The sequence below is a fragment of the Rhipicephalus microplus genome, chromosome 9, assembly GCF_043290135.1.
Source record: "Rhipicephalus microplus isolate Deutch F79 chromosome 9, USDA_Rmic, whole genome shotgun sequence".
NCBI lineage: Eukaryota > Metazoa > Arthropoda > Arachnida > Ixodida > Ixodidae > Rhipicephalus > Rhipicephalus microplus.
The window spans coordinates 124,424,564-124,447,261 of NC_134708.1; the positions used below are offsets into that span (position 1 = coordinate 124,424,564).

At 46.2% G+C, this 22,698-nt stretch overlaps 1 protein-coding gene across 1 annotated transcript in view; it reads left to right on the plus strand.

The window, feature by feature from the left end:
* Positions 1-572: 572 nt before the first annotated feature.
* LOC119165528 (ATP-binding cassette sub-family C member 2) overlaps positions 573-22,698 on the plus strand; it is a 286,281-nt gene continuing 264,155 nt past the window's right edge. The window contains exon 1 of the mRNA XM_037417681.2: positions 573-774. Within this exon, the coding sequence (XP_037273578.2) occupies positions 600-774 (175 nt within the window). The 5' untranslated portion in view covers positions 573-599. The remainder of the gene's footprint in view (positions 775-22,698) is intronic.

The window sequence follows — 22,698 nt, forward strand, 5'->3', positions numbered from 1 at the left end:
CACATGAAGCGTGTTCCGTTAGTGACACTCATTCAAGATGATTTTGGAAAGTAGATTGACCGAAGTAGTCGGACAGCGGCAAGTGTCACCTAAATGTGCAAGGGTTTATGTGTTTTCATCCATCTTCGAATGAATCGTTGTCAAAGTAGTAATGCCAGCGTCATTTCATCATTGTCACAAAGATATCGCTGTCACCATTAAGTCGTAATTGCTGTATTTCCGTGGTAACTGTTGTTACGAACACTTCTCGCCCAACGGCAGACTTGCTGCATCGCATTCGCTGCCCTACTCTACACTGCGTTATAGAAAGCTAATGCTTCATGTGGAAATTCTGCACTAATAGCATACTTCTATGCCACAAGTGTTGTTGAATAAAACTTCTGTTGGTCCGAGTAGATAGTATTTATGGAGAAAAGTCAAGCAATATATCAAAGAAAATAACGGACAAGCAAGTAACGTTGATTGCGAGAGCGCGTATGGCGTGAAATTTTTACCCTTTGCATTTGACTTATACTTCTATGATGTGCATTATCATCAGTAAACCCACCTTCGGTTATGTATCGCAGAGTGCGGCCGAAGTCTTGTGGACCACGTTTAGAATGTGTGGCTTCTGGCTGTGGCCAGGAGTCTTGTTACTGGCAGCAAGCGCAGCGGCTGCGTCCTGGCAGTTGGTATGGATCAAGGATTGGACCGACGCCAGTGGCCCACAAAGCACAAGCAACCCCTACGATACTTACTGGATTGGGGGGCTGGCCGCTTTATCTATCGGCGCTGGTAAGGACGTTCTTTTTCTCGAATTCACTTTATTGGACAGACTTAGGCAACAGTTTTAGAAAGAATAATATTGTAGCCGTCCTCCTGCCGTTTTAGTATGCGGATGTCGTACCGAAAATGAAATAAACATTTCAGTGACTCGTTTTTTTTTGTCATTACTGCATAAACAGTCACTTCTGTAAAGGTATACGTGCACCCGACTCACACAATCACCAAATTATTCACTTTGGCTGCATAGAATGGTGTATGCCAAAATATGGTCTCTGCGGCAAGGAGCTCCTGTAGAAAAGAGTGGCTGGTCGTTGCGGTTACGAGCTTAAAAGTTGCTCATTGGCATATGCAACTGCGGCGAGAAGGCAGGGCATGTAAAGAAGATTGTCCGGAGTGTCTTGGCAGTCGTCCTGTCTTTTTTATCGTTCCAGAAATCTATATAGTCACTTCGTATTTACCATGTTGGGAAAACATAAACGGCGTTTCTGACGAGACAACAAAATAGAATCATAGAGGACGAACGCGGGCTGACGAACAGTTTACGGAAATCATATAAACTACATGCCCTTCTTAAACAATGTACGTGTTCAGTGATAGTGATGACCCTTAATGACCTTTTGACCAAAGTACACTCACCAACAAATACTTCCATCTACAAAAGAAAAGCAAGCTGATTACATGTTTTGATATTTATTTATTTCTTTTCCTCAATGACAAATAACAAGTTGTAATTTTCTTTTGCCCAGGAGGGCGACAAACAAACACGAACGACTGTGTGAGTGTCGCTCTTCTTTCTAGACACACATCACTCAAACAACAAAGACCATTTCAGAAGAAAATGTTTGCGCGTAACTAATCTACTTTACATATATGGTAATAAATATTCGAGATGAATGAAATTATACAAGCGTAGTGCTTGCATACAAGATGACAACTCAATTGCAAATAGAAACTTTAACAAAAAACAAGATTATTTCTGAATAACTGGAAGGTTTGCATATAGCTGTTTCTTGAAGATTTTTAGGTGCTTCGTTTTTTGTACCATATTTATGACGGTGGGTTGATGCTTTAAGAAGTGTGCAATTTCGTAAAATTGTTTGACGGGCCATAGCTCATCATACATGATCATTATAGTTTCTCAAATGTGCCCCTTCTCCAGAAATCGTCAATGAAAATTCTCTTGACGTTACTCTATTTTCTGAAAAATTGAAATGCCTATCATTTCTTTCAGTGTGTGTTGTATTCCATTACAATATCTACCTTGAAAAGTAGCACAGTGAGTTGCCTAATGCACATTTTCAATAACACGCTAAATAGGTTTTTGTTCTGTATACAATGTAATAATATTTGTTCTTGTTCATTATACAAAGAGGTAGTATTGTGAAGAGGAAAGACTTAGTGAGTATCATAGCTGATAGTATAACCGTCGTAGCAAAAAGTTGTTTTACTCTACTTATTATAACTATTGACCATGAGATGAGTCCTGTAGGCTTATCAACGTGAGAGGACCCGATGAGAGTTTCTTAAAAAGGAACAGCGGGAAATTCAAGCATTCTTGAACGCTCGATTATCTCATCTCATTATTTGAAGTCTTTATCAATCCGGTTGGGCTTATGTCGGAAACCTAAAGTCCTGTATTTAGCTATTTAGTAACATCATAAAGGGTGCTTACCAGCGCAAACGACAGGGCAGGAGGGGACAGGAAAAGAGACCTTACCTTGGCCCCCTTTATGATGTTATACCAACACGCCCAATCCCACTGTCTCTTCAGCTATTTAGTACTTCGCTTCAGTTTACGATAAGTCGCTCGAATGAATTACTGAGACATTTATTATCATGCAATTGAATATTATCTTCTCTCTTGAAAAAATACATTAGTGTCATCGGCGTAAAACTTACATCCGATGGTAACAGAATGTTTAATATATCGTTTATATATAATAATAGAAGAAGTGGTCGAATAATGAATCCCCGAGAAACCGCATTTTAATGTGATAGCAATTATATGAACACTCTCGGCTGGATTTTGCCCGCAGGCGTCGATGTCGCCGTCACTCACCGTATATGTATACGTACCTGTATATATGAAATCGAAAGAACAAAAAAATATACACAAAAAGACTCCGGCGCGCTGAATCTAACGCGTAACTTCTGATTGATGACTGTGGGGCATAAACCGCGGAGCCACATAGGAGCACGTCCTTCAACGTTCGACCTCTTGCCGCGGTGGTCTAGTGGCTAAGATACTCGGCTGCTGACCCGCAAGTCTCGGGAAGAAATCCCGGTTGTGGCGGGTGCATTTTCGATGGAGGCGAAAATGTTGCAGACCCTTGTGCTCAGATTTGTTTGCACGTTAAATAACACCAGGTGGTAAAAATTTCTGGAGCCCTCCACTACGGCGTCTCTCATAATCGTATGGTGATTTCGGGACGGTAAACCCCACATATGTATCTATCTATCTCCAACGTTCAAACGGCAAACAATTTATATCTACCGCTTAACGCTGGTGAAGTGCATCTAGGGGGGGGGGGGATATCGTGTTTTCAGAATTACTAGCACAATGGCGCATTAAGCGTGCGTCGCCACAATGTCACAATGCGGCAGCACGTGCTCTCTTCTCTCATGCGTACTTTGCCCCGTGGAGAGGAGAGGTGGACGCTCGCTCGCGCGCCTTATCTCGCGGTGAAGAGAATACTAGGTCTTGGATGCCTTGCGCCATGGAGGAAGGAATAAGCTGCGGAGAGACCGTCACGTCACATCTTCTGAAGACGGAAGTAGGTAAGAGTAGAGGACTCCTCCTCTCTATTGTGGGCATGCCACAGCGGCTCGAGCATGCGCAACGGACGCCAGCGATGAGGAGCCGGCAGCGAGTCTACCACTGCCCGCCACCTCCCTTTCGCTGGCGCACGAGACGGAGGTGGGCCCACATTGACCCACAACTTTCCTGTACACGCACGTGACTTCTACCACACTTTTCACTGTGCAGCACGCATAGCGAGGGCCTCTTTTTAGCTTTCCTTCCTCCTTGCCTTGAACTGTCACTGGAAGGAATCCGTTTTAGTTACCGGGTGCGAAATGCCACTGCGATTGTTGCACAGTCTTCGTTTGCAAAAATGGCGTGCTTTTCAGACACAGCGAAATAACAACTCCGACACTTCTTTGCTTGCACCTGTACTTGGAAGCACGTTTCGTGCGTCATTTGTGCGTGAGAAAAGCCAGGCCCGTTTCCGTCTACTTGCCCTTCTACGCAACCTTCCGGTATGGTAAAATTTTGATTTTGGCTTCGCCTTTGTGGAAAAGCAGCTTTTTTTAATTCCGTCAAACATATTTGTAATGGTTGTACCAACAGTATGACTACGTTATATAGGAAGAGACAAAAAAGGAGGAAAGAGCGCTCTTTCCGGTTCATTGTGCCTCTATCTGCTGTTACTTCATACAACCACTATGAACCAACTCAGCCCAAGAAGGCTGTTGTTGATTTTGAATTATGTGTTTCTGTGTACTGACAGCAGTTTTTCAAATGACTACATTCATATAGGTATAGCGCACCACGACTAGGACACAAAAGGCACAGACACACTCAACACTAATTTAACACTAATCTTTCATATGTGATCACACATGCCATTTGCACAGTAACAGTAGATCGACAAAATCTAGAAAAAATTGGCCGATCCTACGTACAGTGGCAATCGATGATATGCGAAGCATAAATGAGGAAAGTGTATATGTCACCTTAAATCCAGCGCAACTTCACGAGGCGAACTTAAATTATGTCGTACAATTAAGAATTCCATGTTATACTTATCATGTTTAAACGAGTCATTTACCTTGGTCGTCAATTCACAGTCGATTGATACCAATTTTGGTATATGTGTAGCTATCAAAACTGCCGCGAGGGTGCTGTGAGTATAGAATACAGTGATGATATACATGCCATGCATATTGTGATTATCATGTTTGCCTGTGTCATTTACTTTCGTTGTCTATTCACGTCACATCATGTAAGATTTATATATGAATCTAGCGAAACCACCGCGAATGCCATATGCAGCTTTTTTGGACACCAACGATTTAGTTCGCTTGAAGGACACCGCGAGGCGAATCGGCCTTGAAGGATTCAAGTCCCACCATGACGTATTAAGTCACGAAGCAAGTAACATAATAGAATAAAAAGAACGGTTCACACACTTTGTACGTGTCTCTTCCCCTATGTGCGTAATTAAAAGAACGCGGTTTTGCAGCGTTATCTCGACGCGACGACTGTCGATGATTTGACAGTTTTTTTAGGCATACTGCGCCGGACAGCCTGCAGCATTCCGCACTAAATGTCTTGCAGTCATAGGCGCACCCTTGGTGTTTCAAAAGAAGCATATGTGTTTTTGTTTGTTTGTTTGCTTGTTTTTAGTTCTTGCTCTTTTGTGTCGGTGGGGATATTAGAGAAGCATGCTGCTTTTAGGGTTTCGTGTTCACTGAGCGTCAAGCATTATGTTTGGGTACGAACAGGACATTGTGCTTGTACATTGTTTTTGTGAGCGCTACTTAGGATATGCTCAATTGCTCCTTGCATTACCATATAGTAAAACCAGATAACTTTCAGAACGCTAAGAATGAGAGAATGAAAACGGAGTTAGAGATATCTATTTTTTGTTTTCATTAAATTTTTGTCGAAATGATGCAAGATCTCCAGCTTGGTGTTGTTGAAGCAGCTGTGGCTCGGACTTACACACGCAGTCAGTCTTGCTTTCAAGCCTTCACCTTGAGCACTGCCTCTCCGTATGCATGCGTATGGATGAGCATGACACCACATTATGATCTCTAGGTCTCACGGACATTTTTCTCTTGCAATGAAAGCCGGTACAGATTGAGTTTGGCACTCAAGGCAGGTACAAATCGAGGCTAGATACTCTTTTATTATTACCTTTTCAGCACGCACACACAGTTCACTCTGTGTGCGCTGAAATGTTACAAGTATCTTCTCAAACTAACTGGCCCAGCTTTCCATACTATCGGTAGATACTCCTGTTAGCGTCACGTTCATATACACGTTGAAGAACCCCCGGTGATGCACGCAGTCAGCCTTGCTTCCACACCACATCATGATTTCGTGGTCGCACGAACATTTTCTCCTGATATCAAGGCCGGTACGAATCAAGTTCGGTGCATAGGTTAGCCACACAGCATTTGAAAGTACCCATGCAACATCATCTCAGATTATGTCGAGATGAAATCAAACACGCCCGTGTCACTCTGTCTACGCTGTAGGGTCTGCGTGCTTCGCACACTGTAGTGCCTATCCGCGCGAGCAACAAAAAAGAAAGAGAAGGCAACAATGATCTCAGTAGAAAGCTTACCAAAGAGAAGATCATAAAATGTTATGGGATCACTTAAAATTTATGATAGCTCTGAATATACGGTAAGGTAGTTTACGGAGTTTTAACTTAGGAGGGTGTTTTATTGCTTACTAAAGTGTCATTTATCAAATATACATTCCAGGTAACCAGGAGCTCGTGAGGGAGCTGTTAACTAGCTTATTCTTTTTGTGTATTTATTTATTTATTTGAATATACTGCAGCCCTAATGTAGGGCTATAGCAGGAGTATAAGAGTTACACAAAACCAATACAAACTAAGCGACAACAATAAAGCAACAATAAAACAACAATAAAACTAAATTATATAACAGCAATCCACAAGAAAACATCACTATGGTATTGCAAACACGATCTTTACCTATTTTATAAATGGGCCATAGCGGCATCGATGAAGTTTTGTAATGATAGTGAACGAAAGCTGCGCGGTAGGAAATTCCAAAGGTCTATTGTACGCGGGATAAAAAACTAAACTTGAATATGTTAGTACGAGCAAATAAAGGCTTTATGTTCAAGATGTGGAAGCTGTGGGTGCAAGATTTTTCCATAAATGCGATGTAAATACCACCAAAGATGCCAAGAGAGGAGTTGATTACTGTATATAATAGTTTTAGAGATTCGGTGCAATAACGGGATTGTAATGGTACAATGTTCAGTGAATGCAGAGCCTGTGTTGCAGAGAAGTTGTGGCTGTAGTTACGGCATATGAAGAGGATAGCCTTACGTTGAATGCTATTGAGAATTGTTAGCTTACATTGTTTGTGAGGGTACCAAACGACAGATGCGTATTCTAGAATAGGGAGAATCAACGTTTTATACAGAAGTAGTTTGGTATCACGGCGGGATTTAGCCAAACTACGGCGCAAATAACCTATCTTCTTTTAGAGCTTTCGCGCTGATACATTCGATGTGGTTGGTCAAGGAAGGCTGTTTTATCAGAATCACACCCAAATATTTATATTGTGAGACTCTTTCAAGTTGTAAACCATATAAGTAATAATTAAAAGAAAACAGATTCTGTGCATCGGTAAATTACATGACGACAGTTTTTACGCAATTGACGTTCATCTGCCATGTTTCACAGCAAGAGCAGAAAGAAATGAGGGATTGTGAAAGATGGTGATGACCTTCCACTGAATAAATGGGTTCATATAATACGCAATCATAAGAATAAAGTCTTATTTAAATGAGGTGCAGTGAGATAAATTAGTAATATTATGAGACCACGTCCGATACGGCAGTAAGCAGGCTACCTTTTAATCCAGATGCACGAGCCAGAGAGCCAGCCCACGTGACATACGATGATGATCGCTACGATGGTTTGGTTGGTTGATTGATTGATTGATTTGTGAGGTTTAATGTCCCAAAACCACCATATGATTATGAGAGACGCCGTAGTGGAGGGCTCCGGAAATTTTGACCGCCTGGGGTTCTTTAACGTGCACCCAAAGCTACAATGGTTTGGTCATACAGATGAAGATGAAGTACATAGTCAGCGCTCACACTATTTTCCCCCCTTCGCGAAAGAGCGCAGCAAGTTAGAAAGGGTTAGGACGCCGAATATATCGTTTCAGTCGAGAGACGTGGGAGATCTCGGTGTGGCGGCGATGGCGATTAGGTGCCGCATTGACAGGAACAACGCGATAGTTGACTTCAGATGTTCGTTCCAGGAGGATGTAGGGACCGGCATATCGGTGAAGAAATTTTTCGCAGAGCCCAGGTGCACGAACAGGTGTCCACAAAAGGACTTTGTCTTCTGGGTGGAACACAACAACTCGACGCTTTGCATCAATGTCGAATTTTCTCTTGTCCTGAATGGTAGCGGTGTAGGCGTGTGCGATGTAACTGCAGTGGGCGACGCGAGCGGTGAACTCTTTCGGGAGAGATGAAGATGGATTGGAAGATGTGGACAAAAAAGGTGGTGTCCAAAACAAAAGTCGGTACACGGCCGTACACGAGAAAAAAAGGGCTGAAATTTGTCCAACGCTGTCTGGCAGTATTATATGTGAATGTGATGAAAGGAAGTATAGTGTCCCAGTTTTTGTCATCCGGTTGCACGTACATAGATATCATGTCGGACAAAGTTTGGTGAAAACGCTCAGTCAGACAATTTGTTTCTGGTTGATACGATGATTTGGTCTTGTGGATGGTGTTAGAAGCCTGGAGGACTTCAGCAAGGGCATGTGAAAGAAATGTCTTGCCACGGTAAATAAGGATCACATGCTGTGCGCCATGTCGTATTATAGTAGCGCGAAGAAAAAAATCAGTTACTTCAGAGGTAGCACAAGACGAAAGAGCTGCCGTCTCCGCGTAGCGAGTAAGGTGATCTACGGCAGTAACAGTCCAACGTTTATCGGCTGGCGTAAGCGGAAGAGGTCGGTATAAGTCTATGCCCACAAATTCAAAGGGAGTGAACGGGCACGGTAGTGGTTGCAAAGGCCCCGTGGGAAGAGACGTGGTACGTTTTCGGTGCTGGCATGACGCGCGGGAAGTGGCGTACTTGGCGACAGAAGTGGAGAGGCCAAGCCAAAAGCAGCGAGTTTTGAGGTGGTCGTAAGTGTTGTGGAACCCTAAGTGGCCGGCTGTCGCATCTTCATAAAACGCTTGTAGAACTTCTAGACGAAGTGAGCGAAAAATGACGGGAACCCATCGGTTACCGAGAGGATGGTAAATTTGGCGACATAATGTTCCATCTTAAGACTTGAAACGTACAAGTTGTCGTCTTAGGCGACTGTTTGGAGCACACGATAAGCCAGTGAGCCGATCGATGATTGTGCGGCAGTAGGTATCGGCATGTTGAAGCGAGGCGAGATTTGTGGACGAAAGAAAGTCTGCCGAGGCAACTGGCTGTTTCGAAGCAGCAGCCGTCTCTTCGGTCAATTTGGTGGGCGGTGACAAACAGATGGAAGGTGACACTTCGGCGCTTTGCGAGCGCGGGCAACGTGACAAAGCGTCGGCATCTTGGTGCTTTCGACCCGACCTATAAGTGATGCTGTAGTCATACTCTTGCAATCGTAGTACCCAACGGCCAAGGCGTCCCAACAAATCTTTGAGAGATCATAACCAACACAGAGCATGATGGTCATTCACTGTTGTCAATTGCCGGCCGTGTATATAAGGACGAAACTTTTGTACGGACCACACGATGGTGAGACATTCTTGCTCAGTAATTCGCTCAGCAAATGACAGAGTACGGCTCGCGTAGGCCACGACTTGTTCTTCGGAAGCGTGGTTCCGCTGAAGGACAGCACCGATGCCTAGTCTACGTGCGTCAATGTGTAGAACAGTAGGTGCTGCAGGGTCGAAAGGGCGAAGCACTGGCCGTGATGTGAGGCATCGCTTGAGGATGTGAAAAGCGGCTTCGCAGTCATCCGACCAGACAAAGTGTGCGCTCGTGGTCAGAAGTTTGTGCAGAAGAGCCGCAATAGTAGTGAAACCATGTACAAAGTAGCGAAAATACGAAGGCAAGCCAAGGAAGCTGCGGAGATCTTTGGGTGTGGTTGGTGTAGGAAAGTGCAGTACCGCGACAACCTTGTCGGGATCGGCCTCAAGGCCTTGTTTACTGACAACACCACCTAATACCTTGATGCTGTGACACGCAAACCGACACTTCTTAGTGTTGAGCTGGAGACCGGCCTTAGCTAAACATCTGAAGACTTCGTCTAGCCGTTCCAGGTGCTGTGAGAAGCTGGACGAAAAGATGACAATGTCGTCCAGGTAACAAAGGCAGGTCTTCCATTTTAATCCCCGCAGTACCATGTCTATCATTCGTTCGAATGTGGCTGGGGCATTGATCATGCCGAAAGGCATCACATTGAATTCAAAGAGCCCATCTGGCGTAGCAAACGCAGTCTTCTCTTTATCAGACTCGTGCATTGGAATCTGCCAATAACCAGAGCGCAAGTGGAGACTTGAAAAGTACTCGGCACCTTGCAAAGTATTAAGAGCATCATCAATGCGAGGCATTCGGTAGACGTCCTTACGACTAATTTTGATGAGTGATCTGTAATCAATGCAAAACCGTACCGAGGCATTTTTTTACTACTACGACAGGAGAAGACCATGCGCTTGTCGAAGGCCTGATGACGATGCGCGCGAGCATGTCGTTGACTTGTCCTTCTATAAGCTTGCGTTCAGAAGCTGACGCACGACAAGGGCGGCGGCGAATGAGACGGGATCCATCAGTGTCGATACGATGGGCGGTCACTGTTGTTTGCCGCTGACCTTCCGAAAAAACGTCAAGGCAAGTTTTGTGCTTAATTAATAACGCTAGCAAAGCATCAGTTTGCGTTGGGTTGAGATGTTTACACAAAGTGGCCTTGAGAGCAGGAGATGCATCTTCCTCTGGCATACACTATGAGAATGACGAAGCAGATGAACCAGTGACGTGCGTTGTCATCGCAGCCACATGGTTGCATCTGAATCCGCAGACACGCTTGGAAGTGGTGCAGGGGCCCGTGATGCAACTTCTGCGTACGAAGGCACAGGGAAGTGCACAGGAGACGGGGAATGTGCAGCGCTTGTTATTGATGCCAGTTCTCTCTTGATTATCTCACGCAGGTAGGGAGGAGGTGTGTGGACAGACGCAATGGTTGGGTTGCCTGGAATAAGGCCGTGGAGTTCTTTTATGACAATTGTGCGGATAAGGTCCCACAATTCATGCTCTCCGGTAAAGCGAGTGTAACAGGGGGCGTGTGGAAGGCGCATGGAATGAAGCGCGTCCCGGCGTTGGCATGTAGTGGTGAAGTCCCGGACGGTAGTTGGATTCTAGATCCCGAGTGCATTGAAGGTCACAGAGTTGATACCTTTCAGTAGATGTCGAATGCGATCGGCCTCCACCATGTCATTTTGTGCTGGATGACAGACAGCCAGCATATCTTCAATGTAGGACGTATACGATTCGTCGTCCCCCTAGATGCGGGTTGCGAGCTTCTGTTTCGCTACCGCAGAGCATCCTGCAGACGTGCCAAATACCTAACGGAGATGCCCCGTGAAGGTCTGCCAATAGGAGAAGTCGCTCTCGTGTTTGTAATACCAGGTTTAAGCGACGCCACCGAGGTAAAAAGGAAAGTAGCGAAGTTTGTGCGCCTCGTCCCAATATTTACAAACGCTGGTTCAATCATAACTGTCCCGCCATTCTTCGACGTCTTCGCTGCGAATGCCAGAAAATACCGGAGGGTCTCGGTAAGAGGTACTCACGGTGAAGTGAAGCCTAAGTGGCTGAGAAGGAGCGGTTGCAGCAGCTGACGCGTTGGGTTCTACCATCGTTGTTGCTTGAGGGCACAACCGTCGACCAGACCGGAGCTCCAGGGTTGACGGGTAGAGCAGGAGGATGTGGGAATCGAAGCACGCTCCACCACTTATGAGACCACGTCCGGTACAGCAGTAACCAGGTTATCTTTTTAATCCACACGCACGAGCCAGAGAGCAAGTCCACGGGACATACGATGGTGATCACTACAATGATTTGGTCATACAGATGAAGATGAAATACATAGTAAGCGCTCACAATATATATGAGGAATAATAATGGGCCTAGTACAGATCCCTGAGGAACACCTGACGTGACGTCAACAGGGGATGAATCCACTGAGTTGAAGGAAACAAATTGTGAGCGATAATGAAAGAAACTGGCGATCTAAGAAACAAGATGGGAATTATTGAGTATGGTATCTAATTTCACTAACAACTTAGAATGAAGAACAGAGTCGAAAGCTTTAGAGAAGTCAATGAAAATTGTCCATATTTGATTTCGTATGTTGAGGTTAAAGGTGACGTCATGAAGAAAATCGACTAATTTTGTAACCGTGCTGTAGCCACGAAGGAAACCGTGCTGAGCAGACGTTAGAACTTCATTGGAGTCAAGGAATTCAATGATATGCTTGTTAATAATGTGTTCCAACCTCTTGCATGACTGTGGTGTAAGAGATATTGGCCTGTAATTAGATCAGAATTGTTTATCACCAGATTTATACAAAGGCAAAACTTTCAATGTTTTCCATGATATGGCACTTCACCACAGACTAGGGATTTCTGGAAAATTACAGTGAAGTAACGCGCTATCTTCGCGGAGTATCTCACAACGAGAGAATTAGGTCTGCCGTCAGAGCCGGAACATTTTTTGGCGTCGAGATTCAAGATTGGGTTCAATACACCTTCAGTGATTATTACAATATTACCTAGTTTATTGGTTTGTACGTCATGATTAAGAATTGAAACAACATGATTGTCGAGGGCGAAAACTGGCTGCAAATTAAAGTTAAATGCATTAAAAGCTATGTTGAGGTCGTTTGTAGTGGTATCATTACTATTGAAAGACGAACTGGTTGTTGTACTAGGCAAGACTGAAGTCGAGTACCTGCGGGGATTGGATTTAAGTAATAAAAGAAGTTGTGGAGAAAAGAAGAGGTATTTAGCGTTTTTTGTGCAATCGCAAAGTTCCACCTTGGCTTTCTCAAAGGAAGCTTGAATCACAGGGTCAGCATGTCTGGTTTTACGCAGTCTGGCAACATGGCGAGATAAATGCAATATATTTTTGTTAATCCAAGGCAGATTGTTATTCACCTGTTTTCTTTTTATTGGTATGTAATTATTGATGCAGAATTTCACTATTGTCTCAAAATAACTAACAGCACTGTCGACAGGAGACGGAGTGCTAAGTGACAGGAAATGGTCAAAGTTTTCTGCCAGAGTATCAGAGATAGACGTATCTTCAGCTTTGTTGAAATCTCGAATGTAGAGTAGCTGTAAGGTTTATGCGGGATAAGACAATTATTGTGTACAAGGACGGCGTAATGGCCCGAAATTTCTTCTAATATATCGTATTTAAAGCCTAAGTTAGCAAGACTGTCTCTGAATATTACACTACAAAGCACTGTTCCGTTCCCAGTCATGATGAAGTACACACCCATCTTTATGCAGATGATATAGCATTTTTGCTTCTGACGGTGATATACAATTGCTATTTATTCGCTTGTAAACGCATAAGAGAGCCGTTAACACTCATTTGCGGGCCATATATTTATGTCCTAATGTTTCAAAAAGCGCAATTAAAATTTTATTTTTGAATAACCCAGTTACAATAAATAACTGCGGAACATATCACTCTTGAACTCGATAAAATATCTGGAAGTATGTTATGATAATCACCTCCTTTTAGCATACGACCAAGTAACGAATACGGGCAATGAGAGTCTTATGAAGGCTGTGCAGCAGTCGATCAAGGATACGGAGAGAATCACTAATTATGTTTGAAAAAATATACATGCATATAGCTCTTTAGTACACCTGCGGTTTAGCCCCGTATTTGAATTCGGATGTGTTTTATATTCTGGTGCACCGGCTTACAAATTGTGTCCTCTTGTACCCTTAGAAAGGAAAGACCAAATTTATTTCTTGAATTACTGAAATTCACAGCCAATAATGTCCTCTACATAGAAGCGAGGTTGTCCTCTCTTTTTGTGCAGATTTAGGATACTAACTGTGCAATCATTCTTAGATTGATGAGAATGCTACAAAATAAAAAAATATTTTATGTATATATCAGTATGAGTTGCATTTTTTTCTATTTTATTTACTTTAGTTTAATACAGCGTGGTTAGGCTTCGTAGAAGCACCTGTTAGACCAATATATGTTAAACTGCGTGAACTTCCCTGCATCGGTAATGAAAGACAGAACTTTAAAAACGTTTTTCAAGCTACATATCAAAATAATGCAGACATTTTGCTTTACAGTGTAATATACCAGCTCTGCAGTGGCATTTAGAGCGGAAAATTGTGAAAAAATATCATAGCTACAGACGCCTAACACTCTGAAAAAAAAACATTACGGCATCGGCATTTTTCCAAGGGTTGCAATCGTCCCTTCTCAATAAGACTTCCCAATTTCTTTTCAGTTTCTTTGGCGGAATGGCATCACGAAAGCTCAGCCCATCAACCTCAAGTGCGGCCATAGGTACAGACACTTTATCTGCGTGTTCGTCACTCGCTAAAAATAGCGTTTCTCTATTATCACGTGAATTTGGCACGTAAAACCCTAGATTACGTTATCAATATTATTCTCAGTTATATCACGAACTTTTTATTTTATGTTTTCCGCTTACGTAACTCTAATTATTTTAAGCTGAGTATGGGGCCACAAAGATACAGAAATGAATGAAAGTGATGAAATAGCAGATGCTCCGATGATAGGCGTGCCCAGTGGTCAGATATCTTCTCAATCATGCTGACAGGAGCCCTTCATTCGTGACAGATTGACAAGGCGAGCAATTACTTTACCTTGTGAAGTCATTTATCACTTACCTTAACGAGTATTGACACCTCTTGTTCCCTTGGCGTAAATATTACTGTTCAACATGAAAAGTAATGTAGTTACTTGATAAAGTTACGTTCTCGCGAACCGAAGTTGGTCCATAGGATATACACACAGAGATGGCCTGGCTCCTTTCCCTCTGTGCTAGTGTTGTAACAAGGAAGAAAAGGAAGAAACAGCTGAAATTTATTTCTTATCAAGATTGCGCTTCAATTTTTTGAAGGGAAACATCTTCAAAACGGTGTTTAATCAAACCAAATGAGATTTCATCGTTTCATATATTCTATCAGCGGAAGCCCCTCATCGTCATTTCACCGTAGACCCCCAGTTACGTTCCACTTCGGTTCTTTCCACTCGCCTCTCGCTTGTTGCGCGACATTTGCTGCTGCCGCCAAGGAAGCCGAAGACGAGAACTTTTCATCTGCTGGCACCTTGAGGAAATGACCGCTCCGACATCATCTGGATATAGAGACGTTTATTCGTTTCTCTTCTCCCTTCACTGTCCCTGCACCCCTGGTTTTATCCCCTGTCCCCCCATTCAACCACTCTTACAGTCCAATCAAAACGCACCACTCTTATAGTCCAATCAAAACGCACAGATGTGTCTCTCCTCGCCACAACCTCGAAGACCCACCGCCTCTTGCCCACTCATCGGTTCTCTGCCGTCACTCGGGTTTCTTTCACACCGGTTCCCGGAATGGTCGATGACGGGTGTTGCCAGGTCATGGAAAAGCGCCTCCGAGTAAATTCCCGCGATGCCGGATTGACAGCCATCAATACAATTGGCCCCTGCGCCAATGCCGTCGCCTCCGCTGATTGTCCGGCGGACGCGTACGTGTACCTTCCACGTGTACCTTCCACGTGTACCGGCCACCTGCAGCCTGGCTTGGTCTCCTGTAGGGCGCCATAATTGAGCCCGACAGCGGCACGGGAGTTGTCACGTCCTTTGTGGCCAGCAGACAGTCATCGTCCCGCATTCCGGTGGCCCTGCTTCCTTGTTGGCGAGGGGTCGCCGGCCGCTGGGTGGGTAACATAAGGTATTCGGGGAACGCACGAAGTTCGAGCCCAACACCACCGTTCTACGGTGAAATTTTTTCAGAAGAATCAAGGTGGTGTTGACCTCAACTGTCTAAATGGGCGTCAGTAATTTATTTACCTAAAATAGAAACCAATAGTCTCAAAATTTTATTTCGAAGACTTATTGAACTGCCCCGCCGTGTTGGTGTAGTGGATAAGGCACTCGGCTGCTGACCAGCAGGTCACGGGATCCAATCCCGGCTGCGGCGGCTCCATTTCCGATGGAGGCGGAAATGTTGTCGGCCCGTGTGCTTAGATTTGGGTGCGCGTTAAAACCCCAGGTGGTCTGAATTCCCGAAGCCCTCCACTACGGCGTCTCTCATATTCATATGGTGGTTTTCGGACGTTACACCCCCATATCATTATTATCTTATTCCCAAACTTACGCGAGCACCATTGGCTACACTGGAAAGTTTGATCATTGGTGTACAGAGGATTTACAGAAACCAACAAAGCATTTGGCACCGGTTCAATATTCACAACGCGCATGTGTTCTCTATGCTTCATTAGCCGATACATAGACACGTTGGGACATACATTGAAATTATATGCGGCGATGGTACGGAAAGTGGGATTCACTTCACAATATAAGAACAGCACGAGTAAAATTATTTCACAAGCTGAAAGCGGCTTAAGGACCTCAACGAAAACGTTGGTAAATTGTCCAGCGTGCATGTATATTATAGCTACGCTTCTTAAGAATCGACAATATGTATCGTCGCGACGTTAAGACAGAGGTCGTATTTGAAGAAGCCGAGAAAGCAGCAGTGGGTCGGTATTTTTATTAACCGCACGCTAGAAATTTCCTCGTCTTTCTCGTTTTTGCGTTCTGCATAAAAGTGTGCAAATGTGCGTATGTGCTGTCGCTTTCGTATTTTTTCGTGGGACGCACGTGACATTTGCCTCCCTCCAAAAATGGCATCGTCCCGATGCGCAGCCAAGGCGCTCTCCTTATAAAAACGCACATATGTACCCGATCTCATCTCGGTTGAGCGGTTTCGGCGACTGACTCTGCAATTGCCGTCGGGAATAACTTCGTAGTTGATATCGTTCAATCATTGGGTGACTCGATATAGGCTGACGTATTTTCGTAATGGCTTCTCTGAAAGTCCGCGTTGACGTATTGGGATCCAGACTTTTTTGCTTGGTTTGCAGGTCACCAATTTATGTCGTAGGTCGTACCATTCCGCGTCTTTGTGTTGCTGGTAACCAATACGCACGCGGGCTAGCTGTCGGGCTTCTTCGGCGTGCTGATCGAGTTCTTCGGCGTCAGCATGAGTGTCGTCACACTCGTGCTGCAGCATAGCGTCCAACGTTGTAGGGACTTCACGCCCGTGTATTAAACTAAACGGCGTCATTCCGGTAGTTTTCTGCCGGGCGGTATGATAGGCGAAGGTCACGTAAGGCAGAATTTCATGAGCAGAGCATCGTTGGCGCAAACTTAAAAGACAAAAGAAGAGACTCGCAAAAGCGCACACTCGCAACTGACTTTTATTGAACCGAAGCTCGTCTTAAAAATCCCTCACGCATGCGTACAACCACAAGAAGAGACCAACCAACTCTAATTACAACCTTTCAGATAGCAAACCAAATTCATTATCATACATTGACGGAGATGAAACACTGATACATTGTTCGCCAAATAGTCTAATAAACATCGCCTCTGCCAATTGACGTGCCACTTTGTCTTTGCTTAGCGAAATTCTCGTACGGTGCTATAGCGGTTCACACGAGCATTCCTTACAATGAAGCGGCCAATGGGAACCCGTGCCGTTTATCATTGACAAAGCATGTTCCCTTAAGCGATCGTTTATACAACGACCCGACTGGCCAATGTACACCTTGCCACAACAGAGCAGTATCAAGTAGACAATGCCTACCAAACAATTCAAAAACTTCCTTTCGTGCTCCTTTAAACAATGAGCACTTGGTACACCACACGAACGAGCACAAATGCGCGAAAGCCTCCGAGGTGCCGAGAACACGACAAAGACCTCAAAACGCGAGGCGACGTGCTTCAATGAATGAGCCACTCTGTGCACATACGAAATGACAACAGGTCACTAGTCACGGTCTCCCTCGTCGACCTCTACTTGCCAATAGCCACTTCGCAGGTCCATCGATGAGAAATAGCGTGCATGCCGCAGCCGATCAAGAGAGTCATCTATGCGTGGCAATGGGTAGACGTCTTTCTTCATGACTTGGTTTAACTTGCGGTAATCTATACAGAAACACAAGCTGCCGGTTTTCTTTCTAAACAATACCACGGGGGATGCCCAGGGACTTTAGAAGGCTCTATTGCGTCATCTTGGAGGATCTTTTGAATTTGCTTTTGGATCTCCTCACGTTCTTTTGGAGCCACATGGTATGGGTTATGTCCAAACAATCTCGTATTTTCTTCAAAAATAATTCGGTGCTGGGTTAGTGGTGTTTGCTTGACTTTCGACGTGCACTAAAAACAATTTTTGAAGTGGTGTATCAGCTCTAGTAGGCGCTGTTTATCCGAGGGTGACATGGTAGAGCAAATGTTGACAGACAAAGGTGTCGAGGCTCGGACGGCCACGTCGTCCGGTGGCAAAGAGAAGCAATCTCTGGCCTTGGTTCACGTAGTCGTAGTAGGCAATTGCGGTGCCCTTCTGGATGTGACGAAGCTCGTTGCTGAGTTAGTGAGGAGCACTTCTGCACGCCGATCAATTAGTGCCGGAATGCATCTCGCTATTGAAACACCTTGCGTAAGCAATAGCTTGTCTTTTCGCTCCGCTATAACTTTATTACGGCACGGCCATTCACATAACACCAACACAAGGCAGTAAAATCTCGGCAGGAGCATCACATCATCGGCTACATGTAAACGTTGCAGTTGTTCTTCAGTGGTGGCGTCGACGTATAGATGGGCGGAAAAGGTGACGATACGTTCTGGAATGTTGATGCCAGCACCGCACTCTCGCGGAAAATCCATACCCGAAATCAACTCTTTACAACAGTCCGCTAAAATGACGAAAGTGGCGACGAAGCTCGCATCACCGATTACGAGCCGAGCGGTGCATTTACCGGTTGGCGTCATTAGCTGTCCACCAGCGCTCCTTATGCCCGGCCCACTCCACGGCGTCTTGACCTTCTAAAGGTGGTCAGCGAGCTCTTACCTCATAATAGAGAAGTCAGCACCAGTGTCAACCGCTGCTGTTACGAAGTTTCCGTCTATAATAACGCTAAGGTTCCTCGTACAAATTTATTGGCATTAGTACTCGTGGTTGTCGTCGTCTTCGTCATCTCCGTCGTCACGTCGTCTTTGTGTAGAGGAAAGGGGGTCTTTTTGACGTCTTGGTGATTCGCAACCTTGCCCCCGGAAGTCGCGGCAGTTAGTTTCCCTGGTATGGGCTTGGAGTGCGATTTCTGACGGCGTCAGCGTATCTTTGGCAATTCGGGAAAGTCTGACCTCGAGCAGGTGAGGGAGGCTGCCAGCGACGACTTGGTGAAGACGCTTGGTTGGTCGGCAGGTTATCAGCACCATGGTCACGATGGTCTTCGAAATAAAATGAAGCAAGACGAGAAAAGTTTCCAAACCGGGGTTCTAGATGACGGCAGTAACGAGAGATGTGGCCTGGTTCGCCACAGTGGAAACAAAGGGGTCGATGGTGGGCAGCGCGCCACAAGTCGGTCCGGCATACGGGAGGACGCCGCACAGATTTCCGCTGCCACCAAGGCAAGGTAACGGGCCGTGGCTGAAAGGGTGCTTCTTCTGGGGCAGGCAGATGACGGTGGACGATATCAGCATAGGTCAATGAACGTGGTTCAGGTGGTGGCGCCGGTGATGGAAAGGCTTGCCGTAGTTCCTGGCGCACGATTTTCGCAACAGAAGCAACTGGAGGCTCGCTACAGGGAAGGCCGAGGGCCCGCAGCTTCTCCCGAAGGATTTGCCTAATCATTTTCCGTAAACAGCATTCGGAAACGGCAGCGTTTTGAGCGGTGGCACCAACAGGCGTTTGGTCGGGCAGCCGGTCAAAATGGTGGCATCGTTGCTGGAGCGCCCGCTCAATGACAGTCGCCTCTTTGATAAATTCATCCACTGTTGTTGGTAAATTTTGTACAAGGCCGGCGAAAAGCGGTTCCTTAACTCCCCGCATCAGGCGACGAACTGTCCTTGCCCCGGGCATGTCAGGGTCAGCGCGGCGAAATAGACGGGCCATATCTACAGCGAACATGGCGACACTTTCGTTCGGCTGTTGCACGCGCGCGTCAATCATCTGTTGTACGAGATCCCGTCGGTCCGCACTCAGGAACATCTTGAGAAGTTTTTGGCGGAAATTGTCCCAGGTTTGGGAAGTAGACTCCCTGTTCTCGTCCTTGTGCGAGCGCTATTTTCCATTGCAAATTAGGCATGGCTAAGTTTCTCTTGCACGCTCCAACGATTCACCACAGCGGTCCGCTCTAACTGGTCGAGCCAGTCCTCGACATCTTCATACGGTTCTCCGCGGAAGACTTCGGGAACACGAGGAGTCTCAAAAGTTACCTGGTGTGAGGATTCGGGAAAAAACGACGACGACGAAGGTGCGGGACAAGGCACGTGCAATCACGAGGCAACTGTGCGCCAATCAGCTGATGACTAGCGGCGGCCCATAGAAATGGCGTGCCACGATTGGGCCACGTGTGATCATTACGTGGCAGCAGGCTTTGTGGCTGGGGACGAGCCGGAGCAGCGGCAGACGGGAGAACGCGGGCCGAAGCGTCGGACGCAGGCGATCCAGGTTCCGGCCAGGGAACGCCGCCGTCCACGCTGCTGCCGTCCAACCACCAGCTGGGGCAGCATGCCGGCACGAGTACTGCATTTCGGGGCGCGGCCTGGCCTGCTCTCTTCCTTGCCGAGGGCATCGCGGATTTCGGCGAGGCGTCTCCACGGTCAGCCGTTCGGCACAGCGATCAACGTGGCCTGGCTTATGGTCACGGTTGCGCCGAGCATCGCGTCTCGACGCAAGCTGTTTGGATGGGCTGGCCATTTCCCCGCATGGAGCATCACGTCTCCGATGCGGGTTGACTGCTCCCTAGCCGCACCCATGCCATCAAGCGCCGGTGTCACCAGAGTGTCGCACATCGGCAAGGGACGAGCGAGACGTTCGGCCGAGCGAGACGCGGGCGTGTGCACGGAAGACCACGGAGCCGGGCGAGGTTCAGGGTGGCCTAGGATCCAGGTACCAGGGGAGTTGCTGGCCGATTCGAGGATCGCCGAGCGGTGCCGAGCCGTACCGAGCGATGCGCCAGAATCGGACGTGGGCCACGAAGGCAGACGAAGCGGTGCGCTGCTTGAGAGGACGAGTTCCTGGCCGCGTTCCTGAGCCGGACGTGGGACCCGTACGTGTCGGCCAGGTCGAGCTCCGGTGTGTCTGTTCGGGGTCGAGTCCGTCGGCCTGTACAAGGTCCAAGGAGGGGCCTGCTGAACGGCTCCTGCCTGGGTGCAGTGGCCGGGAGCAGGTTCGTGGGCGAGGCCTACCGGGTGTGGTCCTCGTGAGCCGTGGCCTGATCCTGGACTTCAGGAGTTGCGACCCTGACTGCTGCGTTGGCCGCGACGTCCGACTCGACGGCGCTGCACTCGGTAGCGTATCCGTGCGCCGTCAGCCGTTCCAACCATGCCATGAAATCAATAGTTCATGTTATTCCTTTCTCGTCCGCTATAAACAATCATAGTGACGAACGTCCTTAACCATCACACCTGGTAAGAATGAGTCGCCTGGACCGGAGGAAGATTCGCAGACGTTGAAGGGGCCGCCATGTTGGTGAAAGGAGATGCCGTCAAGAGTTCTGGACTTAGGCCTAATAGGCGCCGACTGAATCGATGTACTGGAGTCGTAACAAGATGTTGAGGCTCCGGACTGTGTACGGTCCCGAACAACGCTTTCCTGCTTCAGGTTGAATGCCCCAGCACCTCCACCAGTGTCGCGACATGAAGACAGAGGTCGTATTTAAAGACGCCGAGAAAGCAGCAGCACGTCGGCCTTTTTATTGACCGTGCACTAGAGAGTTGGTCGTCTTTCTCGTTGTTGCGTTCTGCATAAAAGCGTGCAGATGCGCGTATGCGCCGTTGCCTTTGTTTTTTTCGCGGGACGCACGTGACAATATAGAGTGCATGCCCATTTCGTGCTGCCGCAGACTACCTCTACTTGTGTGGAGAATCATTCTGTCACGAAAGTGTTATTTTTGTGGTAGTTTTTGTCTTTTTGTTCGCAAAGTGCGATTCTTTGCTGTGTATGCTTTGCACGGCGGCAATGAATCGGATAAGCGCTGTCTCGCAGTATCTCATTGAACAGATGCACGGTTTCTTGTTTAACAAGATACATTTGTTTGTGCCATTGTGATTTGCAATGCAGTGTTGTGTCCAGAATGCACCTATAACTTTTTTTGATGCACATAGAGTCTGGTTGGGGTTCACGTCTGCCAGCTTACATCTAGCAACCTCAACAGGGTGATTTAACTAAAATTACTAAGTAATAAAAATACACATGAGGACTACACGTTCCCAAATAAACCAGTATGTTTCTGAGTCACATAGAGCATGTCAATATATTTTCTTAGTCTGTCAATCATAGGAATTCACAAAAATTGCCTACTGAACATTGTAATAATGACTCTACAAAAATATTCAGCCCGAAATTTGCACTGCTTAAAGGGAAATAACAGAATTTTTTTTCTGTGGTAAGACAACTCCACTGCATACTTATCTTCCGCCAGCGTCGTTTCGAGGTTCGTAAAATTGAAACATCATCACATCACTATCGCCAAACAAACTGCGTTTTCAGAGTCCTGACAAGTAGGAATTATCCAATACTGCTCACTAAGCAAGGTCGCTTGAACAGGCTATAGGTTACTAACCCCCGTATTCACAAACGCTCCTTCACTAAACTTTCACCATTCACTTGACAGAGTTGAGCGCTGCGCCAACACTCAGTTGAAACTGACGCTGCGCTTCTGAAGAATGGCAGCAGACTATCGCCGACATGCAGTGACTTTCTGTGCCTAGATATGGCGCTCCCGTCGGCTTTCTCAAGTGAAGGCGAAGCGTTGAGTGAAGAAAAGTTTTAAAATACGGGGGTAAGAAAAGCAGCTGCTACGTGCGCATATGATACGAGACCTCTGGCAGAATACGACTCAGCCTCGGCATTTATTTTTTTTACAGTGGTTAGCG